Source organism: Melospiza melodia, chromosome 13, assembly GCF_035770615.1.
Source record: "Melospiza melodia melodia isolate bMelMel2 chromosome 13, bMelMel2.pri, whole genome shotgun sequence".
NCBI lineage: Eukaryota > Metazoa > Chordata > Aves > Passeriformes > Passerellidae > Melospiza > Melospiza melodia.
In genome coordinates, this window is record NC_086206.1 from 18,233,937 (window position 1) to 18,251,988 (window position 18,052).

General features: G+C 43.6%; 1 protein-coding gene across 2 annotated transcripts in view; it reads left to right on the forward strand.

Annotated features, from left to right (window-relative positions):
- GAN (gigaxonin) overlaps positions 1-14,148 on the forward strand; it is a 39,846-nt gene extending 25,698 nt beyond the window's left edge. The window contains exons 11-12 of one of the 2 annotated variants that reach the window (XR_010029399.1): positions 475-1,412; positions 2,668-14,148. Coding sequence is in view for 1 of the 2 variants with exons in the window: in XM_063168078.1 (XP_063024148.1) it covers positions 475-656 (182 nt within the window). In the remaining variant the exon portion in view is untranslated. Of the gene's footprint in view, positions 1-474 lie in introns of both variants that reach the window. The other variant, XM_063168078.1, reaches the window with a different exon arrangement.
- The last annotated feature ends 3,904 nt before the right edge of the window (positions 14,149-18,052 follow it).

Sequence of the window (18,052 nt, forward strand, 5' to 3'; positions counted from 1 at the left end):
TTTATCTAAGTGTAAGAAGACCTGTTAGTGTCTGAGGTTGTAACTCCTGTCTTTGCAGTGGGAAACAGGCAATTCTGCATTCTAGGGGCATCGTCCAGTGGTTCATAAGGATGTGATAGTGACTCTTGGCTCTCAATCCCAACCAAATCGATGTGTGCTATCAGACACTCAGTTCGGAGCCACCAGCATCTGGCCACACTCTGTAAAAGAGATTTGGAAGACTTTTGTGGCCATGTGTATGTATATGAGTGTGTAGCAGGGCTTTCTCCAAAATATAAGCAAACAAAATTCCAAGTTTGATGGGTTTAAGTAGATCAGAAATGTCATAGTAGTTCCTTTTTGACAATAATTTCAACCACCCATGCAGACACTGGTTTGTGTTCCTGTGCCTGCTCTCGTTCACGTATTTGCCTTACTAATGGTGGCAGGCGCAGTGAGTTTTAAGCATTCCATCTCTTTCTTTCGTTAATTCAGGTACAAACTATGACTATGTTAGGGAATTTAAGAGGAGCACGGGCACCTGGCAGCGCACCAAGCCGCTGTTCCCCTCGGACCTGCGCCGGACGGGCTGCGCGGCGCTGCGCATCGCCAACTGCAAACTCTTCCGGCTGCAGCTGCAGCAGGGATTGTTCCGCATCCGCGTACCTTCTCCGTGAGCCCGTGCTGCCAGGGGACCAGACTGGAAGAGTTCTGTGCAGTCCACCATAATCTAGCTCTATTTAAAGGAAAAGCTGAGAAATTACAGCTGAAAATTACACTGTATGCTGTGCTTTGGTATGGTAACTGTTTTTGTTTTAAATGCTTACAAAGCTTGAGTCTCAGTACTTGTTTTGGGAACAAATAACTTAAGTACACATTAAAGAGAAGAGAAGGGGGAAAATAAAAGGGGGAGATCAAGGAAACACCTTCAGTCGTAACCATTTGGAGTTTAAACCTTGGTATTGAAGGAGGATTTTGGGTCTGAAACTGGTGGGAATCTGTTTCCTTTGGCGAAGCTTATTGAAAAGCAAAAAACAAAAAAAGCTTTCAGGTGCGTTTCCCCTGCGGGGAACTGATACGAATCCATGTGCTATCTGGAACTGGATAGCTGTAATACACAGAAGCTACATGACAACCAACCTCCCTGGTGTGCTGCTGTTGGAGCATGAGGCCACAGGAGTTGTTGGTCATTGCACCTTTTATTTCTAGTCCTTTCTCAAAAGATAAGGTCTGTGCCTAAAAAATGGTGGAGGTGTGTACATATGGTTTTTCATTGATTTGCAACGGTTTCATTCTGACAAATATTTTTAATATATATAAAATGGACTAATCTGAAATGGATACACCCCAGAAAATGGATACAGTACACCACAAAGAAGTAAACAGTTTTTTCCTACGCTGTCATTCGAGTAGCCTGATGAACTGGTCTGCAGGTGGGTGGCGTGTGCTTCTGGGTGGGCTTTGGTGGCTGTTTTCCTTCAAGTGAAAAGGAAAGACATGTTTGGAACAGTTAGTGATGATTGCTGCTTTTGGTAAGAGCAAAAGGACAAACTAAATAGTGTTCCTTTTTACTTGAGATTGCTTGCAAGCTAAGAATGGTTTTTAAGATGGAGGATTGTAGAAAGGTGTATTTTATGTCTCTTAGAACAAAGGTGAAATATGACAAGGATATATTTATTTTGCAGAAAACATGGGGTTTGGACAAGAGTTAAGAAAAATTTGTACAGTGACTTTAAATTGGGATCAAAAGTTGGTTTACTAATGATTACTGTGCTGCAGTACAGTCTTGTTTACTGCTGTCTGACTTTGAAAGCTGGGTTTTAAGGTGTGGTTATAGTGAAGAACTTAGTATCTTACGTTTTATTTCTTACTAAGCCTTGTTCACATCAGTAGTGATATTTAATTGACTTTTTATTTGTAGTCAAGATTAGCTGGTAGAACAGTTTTACCTCAATTTTTGATTTTTTTGTTGTTGTGATGGGTGGGACATAACCTGTATTTATTTAAAAGGAATAAAATGGGAGAGATGGAAAATAGAAACAATACCTCCTGTCCTTCAGAAAAAGAGACTTTGTACAACCAGTATTATAACTACATACAAGACTTTCCACTCTGCAACTCTGTGGACCTCAGACAAGCCAAACTCTGCCCTCAGTTGTGTTAGTGTAAACCTTTGTCATCTTTATTGAAATCATCTTACATACGTTGAAATATGATCCCAAGCTAATTCAAAATATTGGTATTTCACTAAATAGTCCTTGAAGAGCCATTCTGAAACTTATTTCTGGTCTGTCCTTCCATAACACTGATGTGGGGTTGGAATTACTCTGATTCCTGAGCAGAGGAGTGTGGGAGGGTGGGGAAAAGGGCAGCAGCCAATCCATTGACCTTTTTTATTTTTATTTTTTACAATGCTGAAGTGCTGCAAAACTTGAAGTATATACATCGATTTTCTGACCTATATTAGTTGGCATATTAAAAAGTTTATATATTTATGCATTGCAGTAACTTGGTGTGTGTATATATATGTCTTTAGATTTTAAATTTATATATAATGCTTTACTACAGAAATGTGAACCACTATTTCCATCCTTGGCTGGCTTTTGAAATAAATCAAGTGCTGTTAGTTTATCTGTTAAACTTCCCTTTTTTAAAAAATCTTACATGGATCAATTTTTTTTTCCTCAGACAAAGTGCCAAGATCCCATATTCAAAAGTGATGAATGTTCCTAAGTATCTGTTTCACTTTGAGCTCAGTTTTCTAAGTGGCTTGGAAAACTTCAGAAAATGTTATTGAGAATATTGCAGCTGCTATCTCCCGAGTCCCTGTAGCTTCCCAGTACACTTGAGGGCATTCAGCATCCAGAAAACGTAAGTGATAAATGCACATGATAAACCCAAGTAAATACTCTAGCAGTGTTTTGCAGTTCAAGTTACTGAACCAAATGTTTACACTTAGAGTAGGATTAACACTAGGTGTTCTTAGTTTGTTTTTTTTTTAAAGAAAATATAAATAAAAGAAACAAATCTGCTGGTGATTGGAGCATGTTGTGAATGCACTCAGTGAGATTTGACCAAGAAGTTTAAGCCTCTGTACCTGAACCAGTCACAAACTGAATTTCTGAGCACATTGTACTTGTTCCATGTGGCTGGGACCAATTCTCCAGGGATGCTTTCTGGGGTGCTCAAGATTTAGGCACTCCTGAGATCTCAAAACTGGCTTCCTTGGCCTTGCCTAAGGGGATGGGACCATTCCCCTTCTGCATTGTCTGTGGGACTGATCCAGGAGCTGTTCTAGCCTCTGTGTGTTCAGGAGGGAAGGGATGTGTCTTCCTGTCTGTCTGTCTGTCTGTCCAGCTCTGATCTGTGAGTGTGTCCCTTGGATTGTGCAATAACCAGGTTCGATTTCCCTCAGAATTTGGAGCAAGGCTTATGGTGTGGTTATAGTGAAGAACTGTAACCACACCATAAGTGTGGTTTGAAACCAAGGCTCTCCTTTCTGCAGGGATTGTACCAGTGGTGGTGTAGGGGTGAAGAGGCAGAGCTCACCCCTGGCTTCTCTTTCTCTTTTCCAAGGGGTGGTTGCCTTCAGAAGGGAGGCTGTGATGGTCCCAGAGGTGCTGAGAGGAGGGAGGTCACCAGTTTGCTGAGTGTTGAATGTGCAAACAGCTCTAGATTGAACTGGGTTCACTGGTAAATGCCACCACTCAGCTGTCCCTGCTCTCCTGGCACTGTGTATTCCTGCACATGATAGCTGAACAACTCAGGAGTTTTTCTGAGTTGCAGTCCAGGGGTTTTAGGTGGTTTGGCAGCTTAGAACCTTGTTTAAGTTGTCCTTGCTTAGCACAGTGGCCTTAATTCCTCCCAGCTCATTGTTGGCACTGACATTGAGCCAGGTCCTCCACAAGTGACAGTTTGAATGTGTGTCCTGGCCAGCTGTGCATGCAGGATGGGGACTGGCTGGGCCATCTTGAGCTTGAGGCACTTGGGCTGGGCCTCTGCATCCATTTTCCTTTCCCTGCTGAGGAATTGGACCAACTTCAGCTACTGAAATCAGAAAATCACCAAATACAGGTAGGAATTGTGGAAGATGGGATGAGTGGTGGCTTTTTTCTCCTCTTACTCCATCCCTTCCCACAATTCCCCCAAGAAAAGTTTCTTCCTTTTTTTCATGTGCCACAGATAATTTTTGAAAAATTTTGGAATTGTCAATTTTAGGGGGAAAAGTGGGGGAAAAAATATACTACTGTAAGCACACAGCAGTGTCCTCTGTGCTTGTTTTACACTTGTAGCCTTGTGGCTGCTCTGCACAGCAGAGAGAGATTACAGGAGCAAAGGTGTAAAGTGCTGTTGCTCTCATAAAATAAATCCCTTGAGTTTCTGAGGGAGGCACATGCCTGGCCTGGCTCTGTTCCTTACCTGGCCTTGACAGATGCTCATGTTCCTAAAGAGTCAGGGCTGGATTTCAGATCCTCTCCCTTGCTGGTTTTATAACTTGAATAAGAGGCATTCTGAAAAGTCTTCTGTTTTGCTGTACCATAGCAAGGTCTAGTTGTCCTTAAATATTTTGTCAGCTAATCCTTAAATTTTAGTTATTGTGAAAGTGTCAACCCAGCTGCTTTTGGTCAAGTGAATTTCTGTAGCTTTGAGGGTACTTCATCTTTAAATTGAAGGCAAATTAATACAAAATTACACAAGAGGACAGAGGTGAATCTGAAACCAAAAGAAGCTCAAAATCAGCTCACTGATAGCTGTGGGCAGGCTGTGTCCCTGGTGTTTGCACAGCACGTGCCAGGCACACAGCCTGCCTTCAGGAGCACAGATCTTGATGTGAAAATAAGGATTTTATCAAAGCTACTGAACCGCCTGGCTTCTGAGCTCCCCCTCCAGAACACACCAGGCAGCTTGGGTTGCTTTGCAATATTTCTGGTGCCTGCATGACTCAGTAAATGCACAAGTACAGAAAGAGGGGTCTGGGGAGGTTTTCCCCTGTTTTAACTGCAGTTTCTCAGTTTGTTCTGTAAATGCTGTGCAGGGGCTCTGCCACCATGCATGTGCCATGCAGAGTGGAGGATGCAATAACAAATCCAAATTGTTAAAAGTGCCAAACTTTTGGGTTCTTCTGTGTATAACAATAATTCAACTGTTCTACTAAAATACAGATATGCTTAAAATTCACTGTGTTCCAAAAAAGAGCAGTGGTTCTTTTTTTTTTAAATGAATGCTATTGGAAGCAATGTAAATCTTCTTTTTTTTTTTTTTTTTTAATACTGTTCTCACAGCTGCCTTGAGTATCACTCCACGTGATGCAAATGGACACTTTGCTCTTTATTAGAGCACTGGTGCCATGCAAATATATAATAAAAGGCAGCTGACAACAGGCTTTAGTATTTAAAATTATAACTGTTCAGATTAAGTACAATTTGTTTGCATTTATCGACCTGCAGAATGAAACTGTGCCTCGGGAAATGTGGCTGTGCCCAGGGACACGGGCAGACAGCATTGTAACTTAAGTGTGGTTTGGTGCCACTCACAGCAATGCTTTCCAAGGAATTATATTTAATTTAGTGTTAAATGGATCCTTTCTGCCTCTAATTTAGCACTGAGGATTTGGGGGTTGTGTTCTCTTTAGCTCTTTGGAGTACTTAAATGGCTCCTTCAGGTGGGTGGGAGGGGTGTTAATTGCATCCGTGTTTGTAGAAGCTGCTATTTCCATCTTCCCAAAGGAGTATTTCCTGTTCCCGTTCAGGACTGAGTACAGGCCTGTGTTTCAGTCGTCACTGCTGCAGCCTTTTGACATTTGCCATTTTCTGATGCTCTTCCTTGGTTTTTTTTGGAGCTGTGTTTCCAGGGCACATGGTCTGTGAGAGGAAAGCACAGGGCTTGGGAAGGTGAGCCAGTAAAAGCTAAAGGCAGTGGGGTTTGGGGAAACTCTGCTCATTTTCTGTGGGGGTCACCTCTGTGTGCTCTGAAGTTCTTTAATAAGTTTGGCACCTGCTCTCCATCATCCCTGTGGGTTTTGGTGTGTTTTTTTTTTTTTTCTTATTTTTTTTTCCCGGGGAAATTCCTTGCTGTAGGAAGGATTGCAGCCAGGGTTTAAGGTGACACCTCTGACCAGCCATGCCCAGTGTGACTCTGCAGTCTGACTGCTGCTGTGCTCCAGCAATCAGTTCTCCCAAAATTTTGATTAACATGTTACCTAAAAACAGAGACTAAAGCCATTCATAGTGCCCAGCTTGATAAACACCTGTTTAAAAGGATTAAGGGTAATAAGAGTATTAAACTATGAGCTACCACCAACAGGTGATTATGTTGAAAATTAATTGGTGATACCAAATCTGAATAATATTTTTTAATTACTTATTCTAGGTAGCTGCTTTTTAGTTATAAAACTATTTGCAATACATAAAGGACTGGTATAGAATAATATCTGGAGGTTATTTGAAATAATCTATTGGAATATCTTGAAAAGTGAGCTGGAAGATTGGAGCTTTTCAATGGAAAAAGGTCAAATCTTGATGCCCAGTAGTTTTGCAGGGTTTGTGAGCAGAGAACACTTGCCAGAGCACTTCAGTCCATGAAGCTGCTCAATGCCACTGCCTACCTGTGCCCTTGAATTTGCATAATGAAGTGAGGTGGTTCTGAGCCCTGGTAAAAGCTGACAGGTCTGATTACAATAATAGAAAGAAGCATCCCTTGTGTGTAATCAGTGTTATTTTATTGATAAAACATAAATTAATTTTTTTTTAATACTAGGGGGTTTTGAATTACCACCTGAGGCACTAATTTAATTTTTTTTCTTAATTTATTTGACTTTCTTCCATTTCTTTTGAGTTTCTTGCTGAGACAACCTCAGTTTTTGTCGAGGTCAAGTTTCTTTCATCTGTAGCTCTAAACCCTGTCAGAGCCTGACTGACCTCCTGCCACCAGCTGTGCACTTGTTTCTCAAATGTCATTTCTGTGCATTCTGTTATTGGGCTGCCAATTTCAGAACAGGAAAAAAAAAACCCTGTGGAACAAATTTGTACCTGATGAAAGCAAAAGCCATTTTGGAAAGTTTAAATTTCCATCTGCAAAACGCAGTGTGCTATAAAAACCTGATCCTTGGCTGGGCTTGAGGTTCTCTCCTGGACGACCTCACATGCAAAAGCTTTGGGTTTTATTAATCTGCTTTATTAATTTACACATGATAGCAGGAAAGCTTTATCATCCCTGTCACTTGTTTCACTGTTTTTATGTATTAAAAAGCAAAGCCTGCTTATTTGTTAGAGTGAATAAAGCAGTGCACAGGGGTATCTGCTGAGGTGATCAAGTTAAACACAGCTGACATTCTGTAAAGCTCTTGCTATAGTTTCTTTCTGAAGGGAAGCCAGGGAGTGCCCTCTTAAGAAATACTTTCAAACCCTTTCAGAGCTGGTCTTAAACTAGTGCAAAGGACTCCTCTGGGTTGCATAGAGAACATGAAGTCTGTTCTAGCTTTTGTTTGCTTGGGGAAACACCTGCTAAGTCAATTTTAAGCTTTTTTTTTTTTTTTTTTTTTTTTTAAATTCTTGACTTCCAAAACCTGAAGTTTGCTTCTTGCAATTGAAACATGTTAGTGTTTAAGGGTCTGCATTTTGCAATGCATGGTGAGTGTTCTGTCCTATCTTGGCTACATGATGTAGACAGCAAGCTGTGTTCTGGGGGGCTCCTGGATGCTCCTTTGCAGTGCTGAGGGGTGGAGAAGGTTCAGTACAAAATTCTCCTTATACTGCACAAGCCTTGCTGTGAGTGTCAGGGGGGCAAGAGGCTGGGTTTGGTACAGAACCCATGGAATTGCCACCACTGACTGCCCTCAGTGTTTGGACCCTAAAGCCCATCAGGGGCAGGTCCTGGCTGTTCCATGCACACAGTTTCCTCTGGCCTCAGGTGTTTTGCTGTTATTAACAAGATTTTGCTTTCACTCTCCCTCTGAACACACAGCCTGTGCCCATGGGCCTGGGAGCACAGCTCCTGTGGGTCAGAGCAGGGTGGCCACACCAACTTGCTCCCTGTGAGAACTCACCCAGGCTTTGCACATCTCTGCACATCAGTGTGTGTGGGGACAGTGCTTAGTACACAATGAAATGACTTTTCATGGAGCTTGTAAAACTGCTGCCAGCAGGTCAGAGATCAGCTGAACCCCTGTGAGCAGAGCTGCAGGCAGAGCAGGTGTAGCCCAGTCCCTTGTGTGTGTCACTGTGGTGGAAGCCTGGCACCCTTGTCCTGGGGGGGAAAACCCCTATGCCCAGCTACCTCATTTTTTCTTTCTTTGCACTTTGTCAAATATTTTTTGTTTTGTTTTGTTTTAAATCACATTTTGTCCTTCAATTAAAAAAACCTAAAAGCAGACAAGAAGCAGGACAGAATGGTATCATTGCCCAAGGACAGTTTAATTTCATTTTAAATTAATGTTTCTGTACAAAAAGACCAAGGTTGACCTGCAGCTGCTGTAAAAAGTAAATAAAAATTTCTATTACTTGATAGTAACTATTATACTTGGAAATGAGAGTAGCAATTGAAAGGCTGTCCTGATGATTTTTAAATAGGAAGAGATCTGTTTAAAAAATAGAAGTCTCTGCTCTTTTAAGGAAAGATCAAAAAGTTTTCTCTCTTCCTCTACTCTGTTTTGCCTGTGAACTTGATACATTATCTCAATAGAGAGATTCACTGATTTTTCTGTAATGTCTAATTAGATATTTTTCTGCGGAGTTCCCCATTTAATCGCCTGCAGAGGAAAAACTGTTCAAATCAATACCCACCTTCCATACCTGAACTTATGTCATTGCCCATTTCTTTGTGGTCTTCAGGTATGTGGGGTTTTGCTTAGATTGAAAAAGTTTTTTAAAAGATGTCTTTTCTTCTGCTTCTAAAGGTGCTATTTTGACATAGATTTGAATTCCTTACACTGTGCTTGACTTCTAAAAGTACCAATATAAGCTGGTAATCAGCTTGTGTTTGTTCTGTGGAGTTTTTCTTTGAGTATTCAATCTCTATTTTGAAAGGCATCCCTTTTCATAAAGATGGCTTCCAAACTGTCAAAGGCCTTAATAATACAAAATGTAATGGGAAAATGCTACCTTTTTCCTTTCTTTGTAAAAGCAAAGCCAAGAAATGCTTCATGGAGAACATCTTCCTCTAAAATTTTGAGGAGCAGCTCATATAACTTTGACTTCAATGTAGCAAACATTTTAGTGGCCATGCACAAATAGTAGGGGTGAAACAAGGAGCTATTCATAACTCTGCAGACTGTACCAATTAGCTGCTAATTCCAGAGCCTTCCATTAGCATCATGGTGGCTATTCCATAAATATTAATCTTGCCAGGACGTGGCTGTGTGTCTGGGACAGGCTGACCCATGTGGCTGGCACATCTGGGATGTTGGGCCTGGTGTGGGGTTTGTCTCAGACCCCTCCTGCTCAGCCCCCAGGGTTTGGGTGCCACAGGTGCTCAAGGAAGGAGGAGGGAAGCTGCAAGTGCTGCCATTGCAGTGACATTGGGCACTCTGAGGAGTGGCTCTTGCAGACACAAGTCGTGGAGGAGAGAGCTGAATCTTAGTCCTGCATAGGAGCTTTGTTCTCCTTTTTGTGCTGTCTTTATTTTTGTTTGATCTGTATCATCAGTTTGGTTTAGGCATTTGGTAACACTGCTACAGGAAGGTTTTTCTTTCTCTGAAGCACATAAAGTCCTACTCCTGCCCTGTCTGAAGCAGCAGGAAGGATCAAGGGTTGATGTTTGAATTTGTCCCATCTCAGAGAGCAGGTTATTTATTGCCTTCTCCTGGGCTCTGCAGTCCCAGTGCTGTAGCATTTCTCAGTTGTGTTACTCTAAGAGCCCTTTAGCCTTTTGAAAAGAGTCCAGAGACTGCCTTGTCCTTCCCCTCCTTCTCACATTGGGTGCTGTCCTCTGGACCATCCAAACTCATCCAGGCTGTCACTGCAGAGGAGCCACCGGTTGGTGGCCTCACAGGAGTATCTGTGTTACCTGCAGTGCTTCTGAAAAACAGCTGATAAATGAGGGGCCATGGAGAAACCCTACTGAGCTTGCAAATTCCTGATCCTCTCATTCTAGAGAAGGCTGAGGAGCAGCATCATTCCTTGCCTTGCAGCTGCTCCCTGCTGCACAGGTAAGGATGAGTCCACACTGTTCCTTATGATATAAACATTTATGGGCTGTTATAGGAGATCTACTATTTTGCATTTGTTGTATTTAAATCTGAAACTTCTGGAGCTATGTCTGCAGTGTGGAACCACAGGTACTGGCCTATAGAGCTGGGGAGCTACTGGCCATCTGTTTTTCCACTGCACTTTTTTCTTTTTTTGAGAAACCAGAGATGTGAAACTGCATCCCAGTTCGTATGCTCACTGCTTCATAGTCCAGAGTGGGACCCTGATAAGCTGGAATTGTTTTACCTTCAGGAGGAAAAACTAAAATTTCTTCACATTAGATGCTCTATCTTCAGAGTTTTCCCTTGGTAAATCATATTTATTGAGTCTCATGAATCTTGTGGGATTGGGTTAAAGAATATGAATATGTATTATAAGAATAATAACTAGAGTGCTTAGTCTGACTTTGTACAGTTCAAATAGTCTCTTATATCTTAAGAGAATGAAACAGCTATTGAATAATCCAATTATGATATCTGTATTCTATGAACCAAGTAATAGGAGGGTGTTGGAATGTGATGTCACATTGCTGCCACTCTCCTAAAGGTTCAATGTTCTGTCAAATCTAAGGTCTTGATAATTACCAGGATATTGTCAGAATATATTGCCACCTTTTCTACAAAAGGCACATTGGTGTGGTGAGGTAAAAGCACTCACCTTTTCTTTACTATCTGTGGCATGCAGCTGGACAGCAAGGGTTACCCCATCATCCAGCTGTCCTGCTCTGACTCCTCTATTACAGATGTGGTTACTGTTACAGGCTTTTTATGTGTGTACCTGTTCTGTGGGTCCTTCTGTGCTTTGTGTGGGAATGGAGTTTTGCCTTTTATCTGTGCCCCCCAAAACCTTTAGAAATTAATTGATTAATCACTCGGGGGCAGGGTTTGGAATGCTCTGATCGGAGTACGTTGAGTTACTTCTGTTTAAAACAGGGAAAAATAAGACATAAATGCTCTTTGACCTCAATCAAACTATGCAATACAGCACACCAGAGAGCTGAATTCCTTGTGGTACAGAAGTGCAGCTCCAGTGCCCTTCCAAACCCAGTCCTTGGTCCAAGGTTAGGAGAGCTTGTACTCAATGGCTGCCCAAGAATCTCGTTTCCAGATCAACTCTAGTTCACTGCTTTTGCTCCTGTCCCCTTGCCTGGCCCAGCAGTTTAGCTGGGTCAGGTTGTTGGGTGTTTTGGCTCGGGATGATGTGATCTCCATGTGTGTCCCTCCTGTTGTCCCATGGTGTTGTCAGCTGGAGCTTGTCCTGTAACCCCCCAGTGCCGCTTTACCACATTTGCACCTCCCTGCCCTAGAGCATGGCAGGTGTTTGGGGTTTGCTGTGCCCCCTGGGTTGGTGTTGTCTTGCTTTCCCTGTGTCAGTCAGTTGTGGATCTGGTGCTTACAGTAAAGAATCCCTGTGATGTCTCCAATCAGTCCAAGTACGTTTTCATTTCTGCTGCTTCTGTGTGAGTTTGGTTTTTTTGCTTCTGTGGCAATTCAGTGATAAATGCCCATGTGGTCAGGACTGCTGGTAAAGGTTCTTTGTTCTCCCATTGCTTCATTTTTCCAATGAAATTTGTTCCTTGTGTTCCTCTTCTCCCCCTGTTAAAAACGGGTACAGTTTTTCCTGGTTCTGCCTCCCGTGAGGAGCTCTCCTCTCCCAGGTGATCCTGAATTCTTCATTTACTTAACCCACCCAGGACCTCGTACAGTTTCTGCCTCCTATTTTCTATTTTGTCTCTCTTTAATTCAGATTGACCTCGATTTCTTTCTCTGATTCCAAGCAGGGATTTTGGTGCATAGCCTGGGAGACCAGCAGGAAAGCTCTCTCTGTGTACATCCATTCCCTCCCCAGCACATGCAGTGTAAGGGGCTCAGCCTGTTCCATTCCTTCCCCCAGGTTTTTCCTAGTGCTAAGCAGACCACAGGCTGAAGCCATTTCTTATTTCTTTTGGTAACTGAAAATATTAGGAGATTTTCTTCTTCAGAAATAGCCACTGCAGATGGGCAGCTGGCATGAGAGAGGGTTGTTATGCTTCCATATTCAGTATTTTTAATTGAGGAACAAATAATTTATTTTGGGGAAAAATGTAAATTTTTTTGTATTTGTACGTCAAAGTGGCCTTTATAGAAAAGCACATAAAATATTTAGATTAAAATTGCTTAGTTGTGTAATTTCAGTGGGGATTTTTGTATTGACAGGGTTTCTATGCATTTTTCAAAATATACTTGCTGTTTTGTGTTAGAATTATTGGAAATCTTTTAAAAAACATATATTACCACATTTTCCATGGTTGATCCCTTTACTATCATTCCTTTTGAATACTAAAAAGATTTTAATTAACCCTGTAAATTAATTTTCCCCACAAATATTTGCATTAAGTCAATATAATGAGTTATAGCATGGGTATGTAGCTTTAAGGGAATAAGCCTAGTAGTGCAGCTTAATTCTGGAGAGATGTGTTTGCAGAAGGGTGGTACAGCAGCAGGTTTCAATTGCACTTAAAACACTAAATTAGGAAATTAAGTTTTTGCTGTACCTCACTAGGGTTTTATTAAACATGTCCATCCTGTATTGTTTACACTTGAGCATTATTTAACTATGTATTATTTGTGCAGTTTGCAGTTCTCTGTTCTGTCAGGATTATGTGAACATTAACAGGTAGGAAAAGTTCTGGAGTGTGTGGTGTCCTCATGGGTTTGGTGTGAGTTTGGGGAGGGAGGAGAGAGGAAAGTTAGATACATTAGTGTATTTTTCCATTTAATTATGTACACATTTTCACATTAGATGAGACTGAATAACTGAAGTTACAATTGAACTGTGAGTAAAATCAGTGGTTTGGGGGTGGGGGAAATGAAGGGGTTGCAGAACTTCAGGCAAAAACCCTTCAGTTGCACTGTGGTACAACTGCCCTGACTGCCTGTGCAAAGCACAGCCCGAGGGGACACATCAGACCCATCCATTTTTCTGGTTTTACTTTCTCTTCTCAAGGTGTTGCTGCAAGGTTTGCTAAGTAGGACCTTCCCAGAAATGTCTATCAACTGAGACTTGAGTTTTATCATTTTATGTTTGTAGTTTTAATTTTTGTTCTTGTTTCTGTTTCATAGGAGATCCCACACGTTCACAGGTTAGTGTAAGTGCAGGCTTTCAGGTGTAGCACCAAACGAGCGTTTCATGCAACCATGCATTCTGTAATTAAAGAAAAATGTGCAATTCTAATGGCACTTTGACCCATTGCTGAAACACTGGGTTTTGCAATTAAACAAACTCAAAAATTGAAAACACTCTGTGACTTTATTAGATGTCTTGAAGGTGAAGCAAAAGGCAGTTACTCCAGTTGTACCCATGATAATTCGGTATTATTTTTTTTTTTTTTTAATATAGTTTTATGGTCTGTTTTTAGAAAAACACTCATTTCTTGGTTTACTTTAGTTGCCATAAATTGCCCAGTGCAGAGTCTGGTCCACCTCCATTCGTTTATTTTCATGGAATAGTTGCACAAAAACTGGTAACAGCAAAGTAGGAAAGCTCTTTGGTTACTCACCAGTAGCTTCCCTTGCAGAATTGCTTTGTGGCTCACACGTGGTATGAAAAGGGACACGGGAATTTTCCTGGATTCAGTAGCACTCGCTTTGTTTACGTGTTCAGTAGAACATTGGGTGACTAAAGGGAGGCTCCCTTTTTAAAGTATTTGACTTGTGCTTTGAGGACTTAGTTGCCACTGTGCAAATTGTGCTGTAATATTGTACCAAGGATCAGTGAAAGTGTTTTATCTTTTTTAATGTCGTTTGTATTTGACCGGGTTTTATAAATGTAAGAGAACAGAGTGTTGTATTTTGATCTGAAATTTGCGTATGGTAAAAGTAACTTTGCTTTATGTATTGGAGGTTTGTTCAGAACTTGAATCATTTTATAGAAGGGTACAGACCAAAATTAATTGTCTTAAAGGTGTTTAATAAATTAACCAAATAAAACATTGATTGTTTGAAAACTTGTTAACTGCACCTTCTGTTTGTTTTTTTTTTATTTTAAAAGGAAGAACATAGATTTCTCTCAAGGTCTTACAAAAAGTAAAAAAAAAAAAAAAAAAGAAGTAGATTTTATAAATATCATCTCCCATGAGTTATCTGTTTTATTATTAAACATTCCAGCATGCCAGAAGTTTAATCAAAGGGGAAAACCCAAAGGAAATAAATGGAGGAGGAAAGGCAATGAGGAAATGAGGGGAGGCGGGCTCAGTCCCTCCCTGGCTCTGCCCAGGCAGTAAATGCTCCTTGTTGCTGGGCTGTGGATGTTGTCAACGGCCAGGCCAGGAAAAATGGGAGTGGGAAGGAGCTTCTGCTCACGTGGAAAAGCTCTCATGGTTGTTTCAAGGTGTCCATTCTCCCCAGCAGTCACCTTCACAAATACTGCTCTTCCATGTGACCTTTCAAAGCAGAGGAGAAAAATATGTGAAGCATAACTGCTCCCAAGGGCAGGTACAAACAGCTCCTTCCAGGGCTGCCTGATATCCCGACCCTTGGCTGTGTCACAGCGTGCAGACACAACCCCTGCAAGTTCAGAGACCTGCACATTTTTCAGATGCCAAGCAGCTGCAACTCCAGTTGAGCAATATTCTACCTCTGTGCTGTGCTGCTCCCTGCACTGGGGTACCGGCCCTTGCCTCTGCTGGGGCTGCCTCCCCTGGGTTTGATCTTCAGGAAAACACCCAGAGCTCTTTCTACCTTCTCCTAAACAAAAGGACTGAGGCAAGGCCAAATGTGAGGTAGGAGTCAAGGAAAAGCTGAGGTTTGGGGCAGCTTGGGCAAGGGGAGTGAAGGGGGAAGGCAGTAGCACGGCTTCAAAGCCGAGTGCAGAAACCAGGTGCTGTAAATACATGTTCTAAAAGAGATGGTGGGAACTAGGACAGAAAAATTTACATTTGTCCCATAAATCCCTTTCCTTACTTAGTTCCACAGCCATACCAAGGTCCAGGACTGCCAGCCAGGTTGTTGCAGGGAGCCTGAGGCCTCCAGTGTAAACACAGACTGATGATAGGGAATCTCGTGTTGATTTACCCTTGTTGCTGGTGTTCCTATGGTTATGGCTGTGTAGATGGGCTCTGCCATATCTCCCCTGTCTTACTAAGTCTTGGAAACAAAGACAGGAGGGTGAACTTGAATTTATCTTTATTCCACAGCCTGGAATCCTAACAGAAAAGGAAGAGGGCTGCTGCCTGGTTTCCTTTACCTCTTGTGCACAGAGGTGATATAACTTTTGAAGTTCCCATTTCTGTCTCTTTTTAACCCCTCAATTTTTTTTCCCTTAAGTCTCACAGGAAGAATCCAGAACTGGTTTTTCAAACAGGATTTTCAGCTGAAGCTCTTGATGCCTGGGAGCAAGGCCTCTCTGTGCCTCCTTAACTGCAAGATGCTTGCCAAGGAGGCAAAGTTTTAAGTTTACGCAACCTGGACTTGTGACTCTGGTGATTTCTGTTTCACAGGGAGTCACAGTTGTTCACCAGCTTCTACCTCAGTCTGAGAGAGGAGTGTCCCATCAGCTTTCTCCTGGCAGGAATTTGCTAGGAGAGGCATGCAGCTGGCAAAGGATCCCTGTAGGTAGAGGCATCTGGGTGTGTGAGCAGCCCCAGCTTTGCTGAGCCAGGCTCCTCCCAGGGCTGGTGCCTCCTTGGGAAGAGGTGGCATCTGTGTCCTTTGCATAGCCCAAGTTTTGGAGCCATCTTTCAACGGGCTGAGTTTTCCAGGTGGAGAACAGGCTTCTGGCCTTCAGAATCTCAAATCAAGCAGCCAGACCCTGCTGTTCACTAAGGTCCATTTTACTGAGGTGTCCCTTTGCACATTGATCACTGGAAACAGTAAAATTAACAGAAGAATTTACTGCTGTCCAGAATTCAATACAACCCATAACTTTTTTGTCTGGAAGCAGCTGTAAAGTTACAAAATTAATGTGGAGTCCATGGGGTCTTGGTAAAAGCCATTTGAGCTGAATGTTTTTGCCACTCCACAGATTTCTCTGCTCCAGGTGAAGGCAATGGCAGCAGAATCAGAGCTGTTACTTTTGCTTTTTCCTGAGCGCGTTTGGGTGCACATGCCAAGCTCTGTCACGTGTGGCCTCTAAGGAATCGTGAACCCCAACACTGTGGGCTGGGCTGAAGGAGTTGGCTAATGGAGAATTTACGGTAAGAGCAAAATGTATTTTTAACCACCAGGATATGCTTATCGTCAGGAAAGGGCAAGCAGCACTCCTATCTCTCCAGGGAAGGGGAAGTGTTGAGCGTGACTTTATTTTTTTCCAACTTCTTTTCAGACTCTGAAAGGTTTTTTTTCTTGCTGAGACATGTCGTTGGATTAAATCAGGGAGTTACACAGACATCAATCCTGGGTCACAGGTGAAAAATATTAAATGCCAGGCATGCAGTGTTTTTCCATTGCATGTGATGTACGTTCAGGAAAAAACTTTGGAAAGAGTGCTTTGAAACGAGTCCGTTTTGCGTTTTAAAATACACCAAGAGCCCGTCTAGAAGCTTTTAATTTTTTAGGACAGCTTTGATGTTCTGTGTGTTGAAGAGGAAAGCAGATTCCCCTCCTTATACCCCACCCTGTACCTCTGGAACAAGCAGCACATCAGGTGCCTGCGACCGTGGGCTGCTTTTGGCTCGGGCTGCTTTGCTCAGGAGGGGGCTGGACGGTGTCCCCGTGTTTGTCACTGTGCGTGCCTGGACTCTGCCACTCAGGAGAGCACCCAGGGATGCCTGTCCCCGTGTTTGTCACTGTGCGTGCCTGGACTCTGCCACTCAGGGGAGCACCCAGAGATGCCTGTCCCCGTGTTTGTCACTGTGCCTGCTCCTTGGACTCTGCCACTCAGGGGAGCACCCAGGGATGCCTGTCCCCGTGTTTGTCACTGTGCCTGCTCCTTGGAATCTGCCACTCAGGGGAGCACCCAGAGATGCCTGTCCCCGTGTTTGTCACTGTGCGTGCCTGGACTCTGCCACCCAGGGGAGCACCCAGGGATGCCTGTCCCCGTGTTTGTCACTGTGCCTGTTTCTCGGATTTTGCCACCCAGGAAGGCCTGTCCCCGTGTTTGTCACTGTGCCTCTTTGGACCCTGCCACCCAGGAGAGCACTCAGGGACGCCTCCCGAAGCGAGTCCAGGGTTCACCTTACCAGCAGCAGGGCCCTGACATTTCCCATTTCCCACAGCCGGCGCTGCTCTCTCCCTTTCCATAATCCTGCCCGGCACCAGGAAAGGCTTGGATCAGACACCGCGATTTGCTTGCAGGACACAGCAGCGATGCCTTTCAGGCCACCTAGGCAGGAGGGGCTTGGCTGATCCTGTAAATACCTGCTTGCCTGTTTTAGTCAGCGGTTGGAGTCACAAAGGAAAGAGACGCTTTGAAATGCTAAAAGCTGCCTGACCAAAGAGACGGGCTGAGGGTGTTCCCACCCTGCCTCGTTCCATTCCCACCCCCTCCCAACCAGTCTCGCCTGTCCTCCCGCTGTGTCCTCATCACTGCCGGGCCTCCCTCTCCCCCTTCTCCCGGCTCCCCCCGTGCCCTTCCTCGGGGAAGGTGTTAGGAGTCCCTAGAGCTCAGATTTAAAAGCCCAGGCACAGAAACAATGGCGCAGAGCGATGTGGCCGGGCAGTGGCTCACCACGGGCCCTCCTTGCACCCGCCTCAGTTTTTCCCTCAGCGCTGGAGGAAGGGCCCGGCAGGATGGGGAGGGGAGGCCGGGCTGTGCTGCTGCTCCCCGCGGAGGGGCTGGGTGGGTTGGTGGCGCATTTCTTCCCTTGTGTGGCTGTGTGTGTACGGGTGAATCACGGCAGCCTGGGCACAGCGAGGCGCTCCCGGGCACTGCGCCCTCAGAGCCCTGGGAAGGGCCGCTCTCATCCTCGCCAT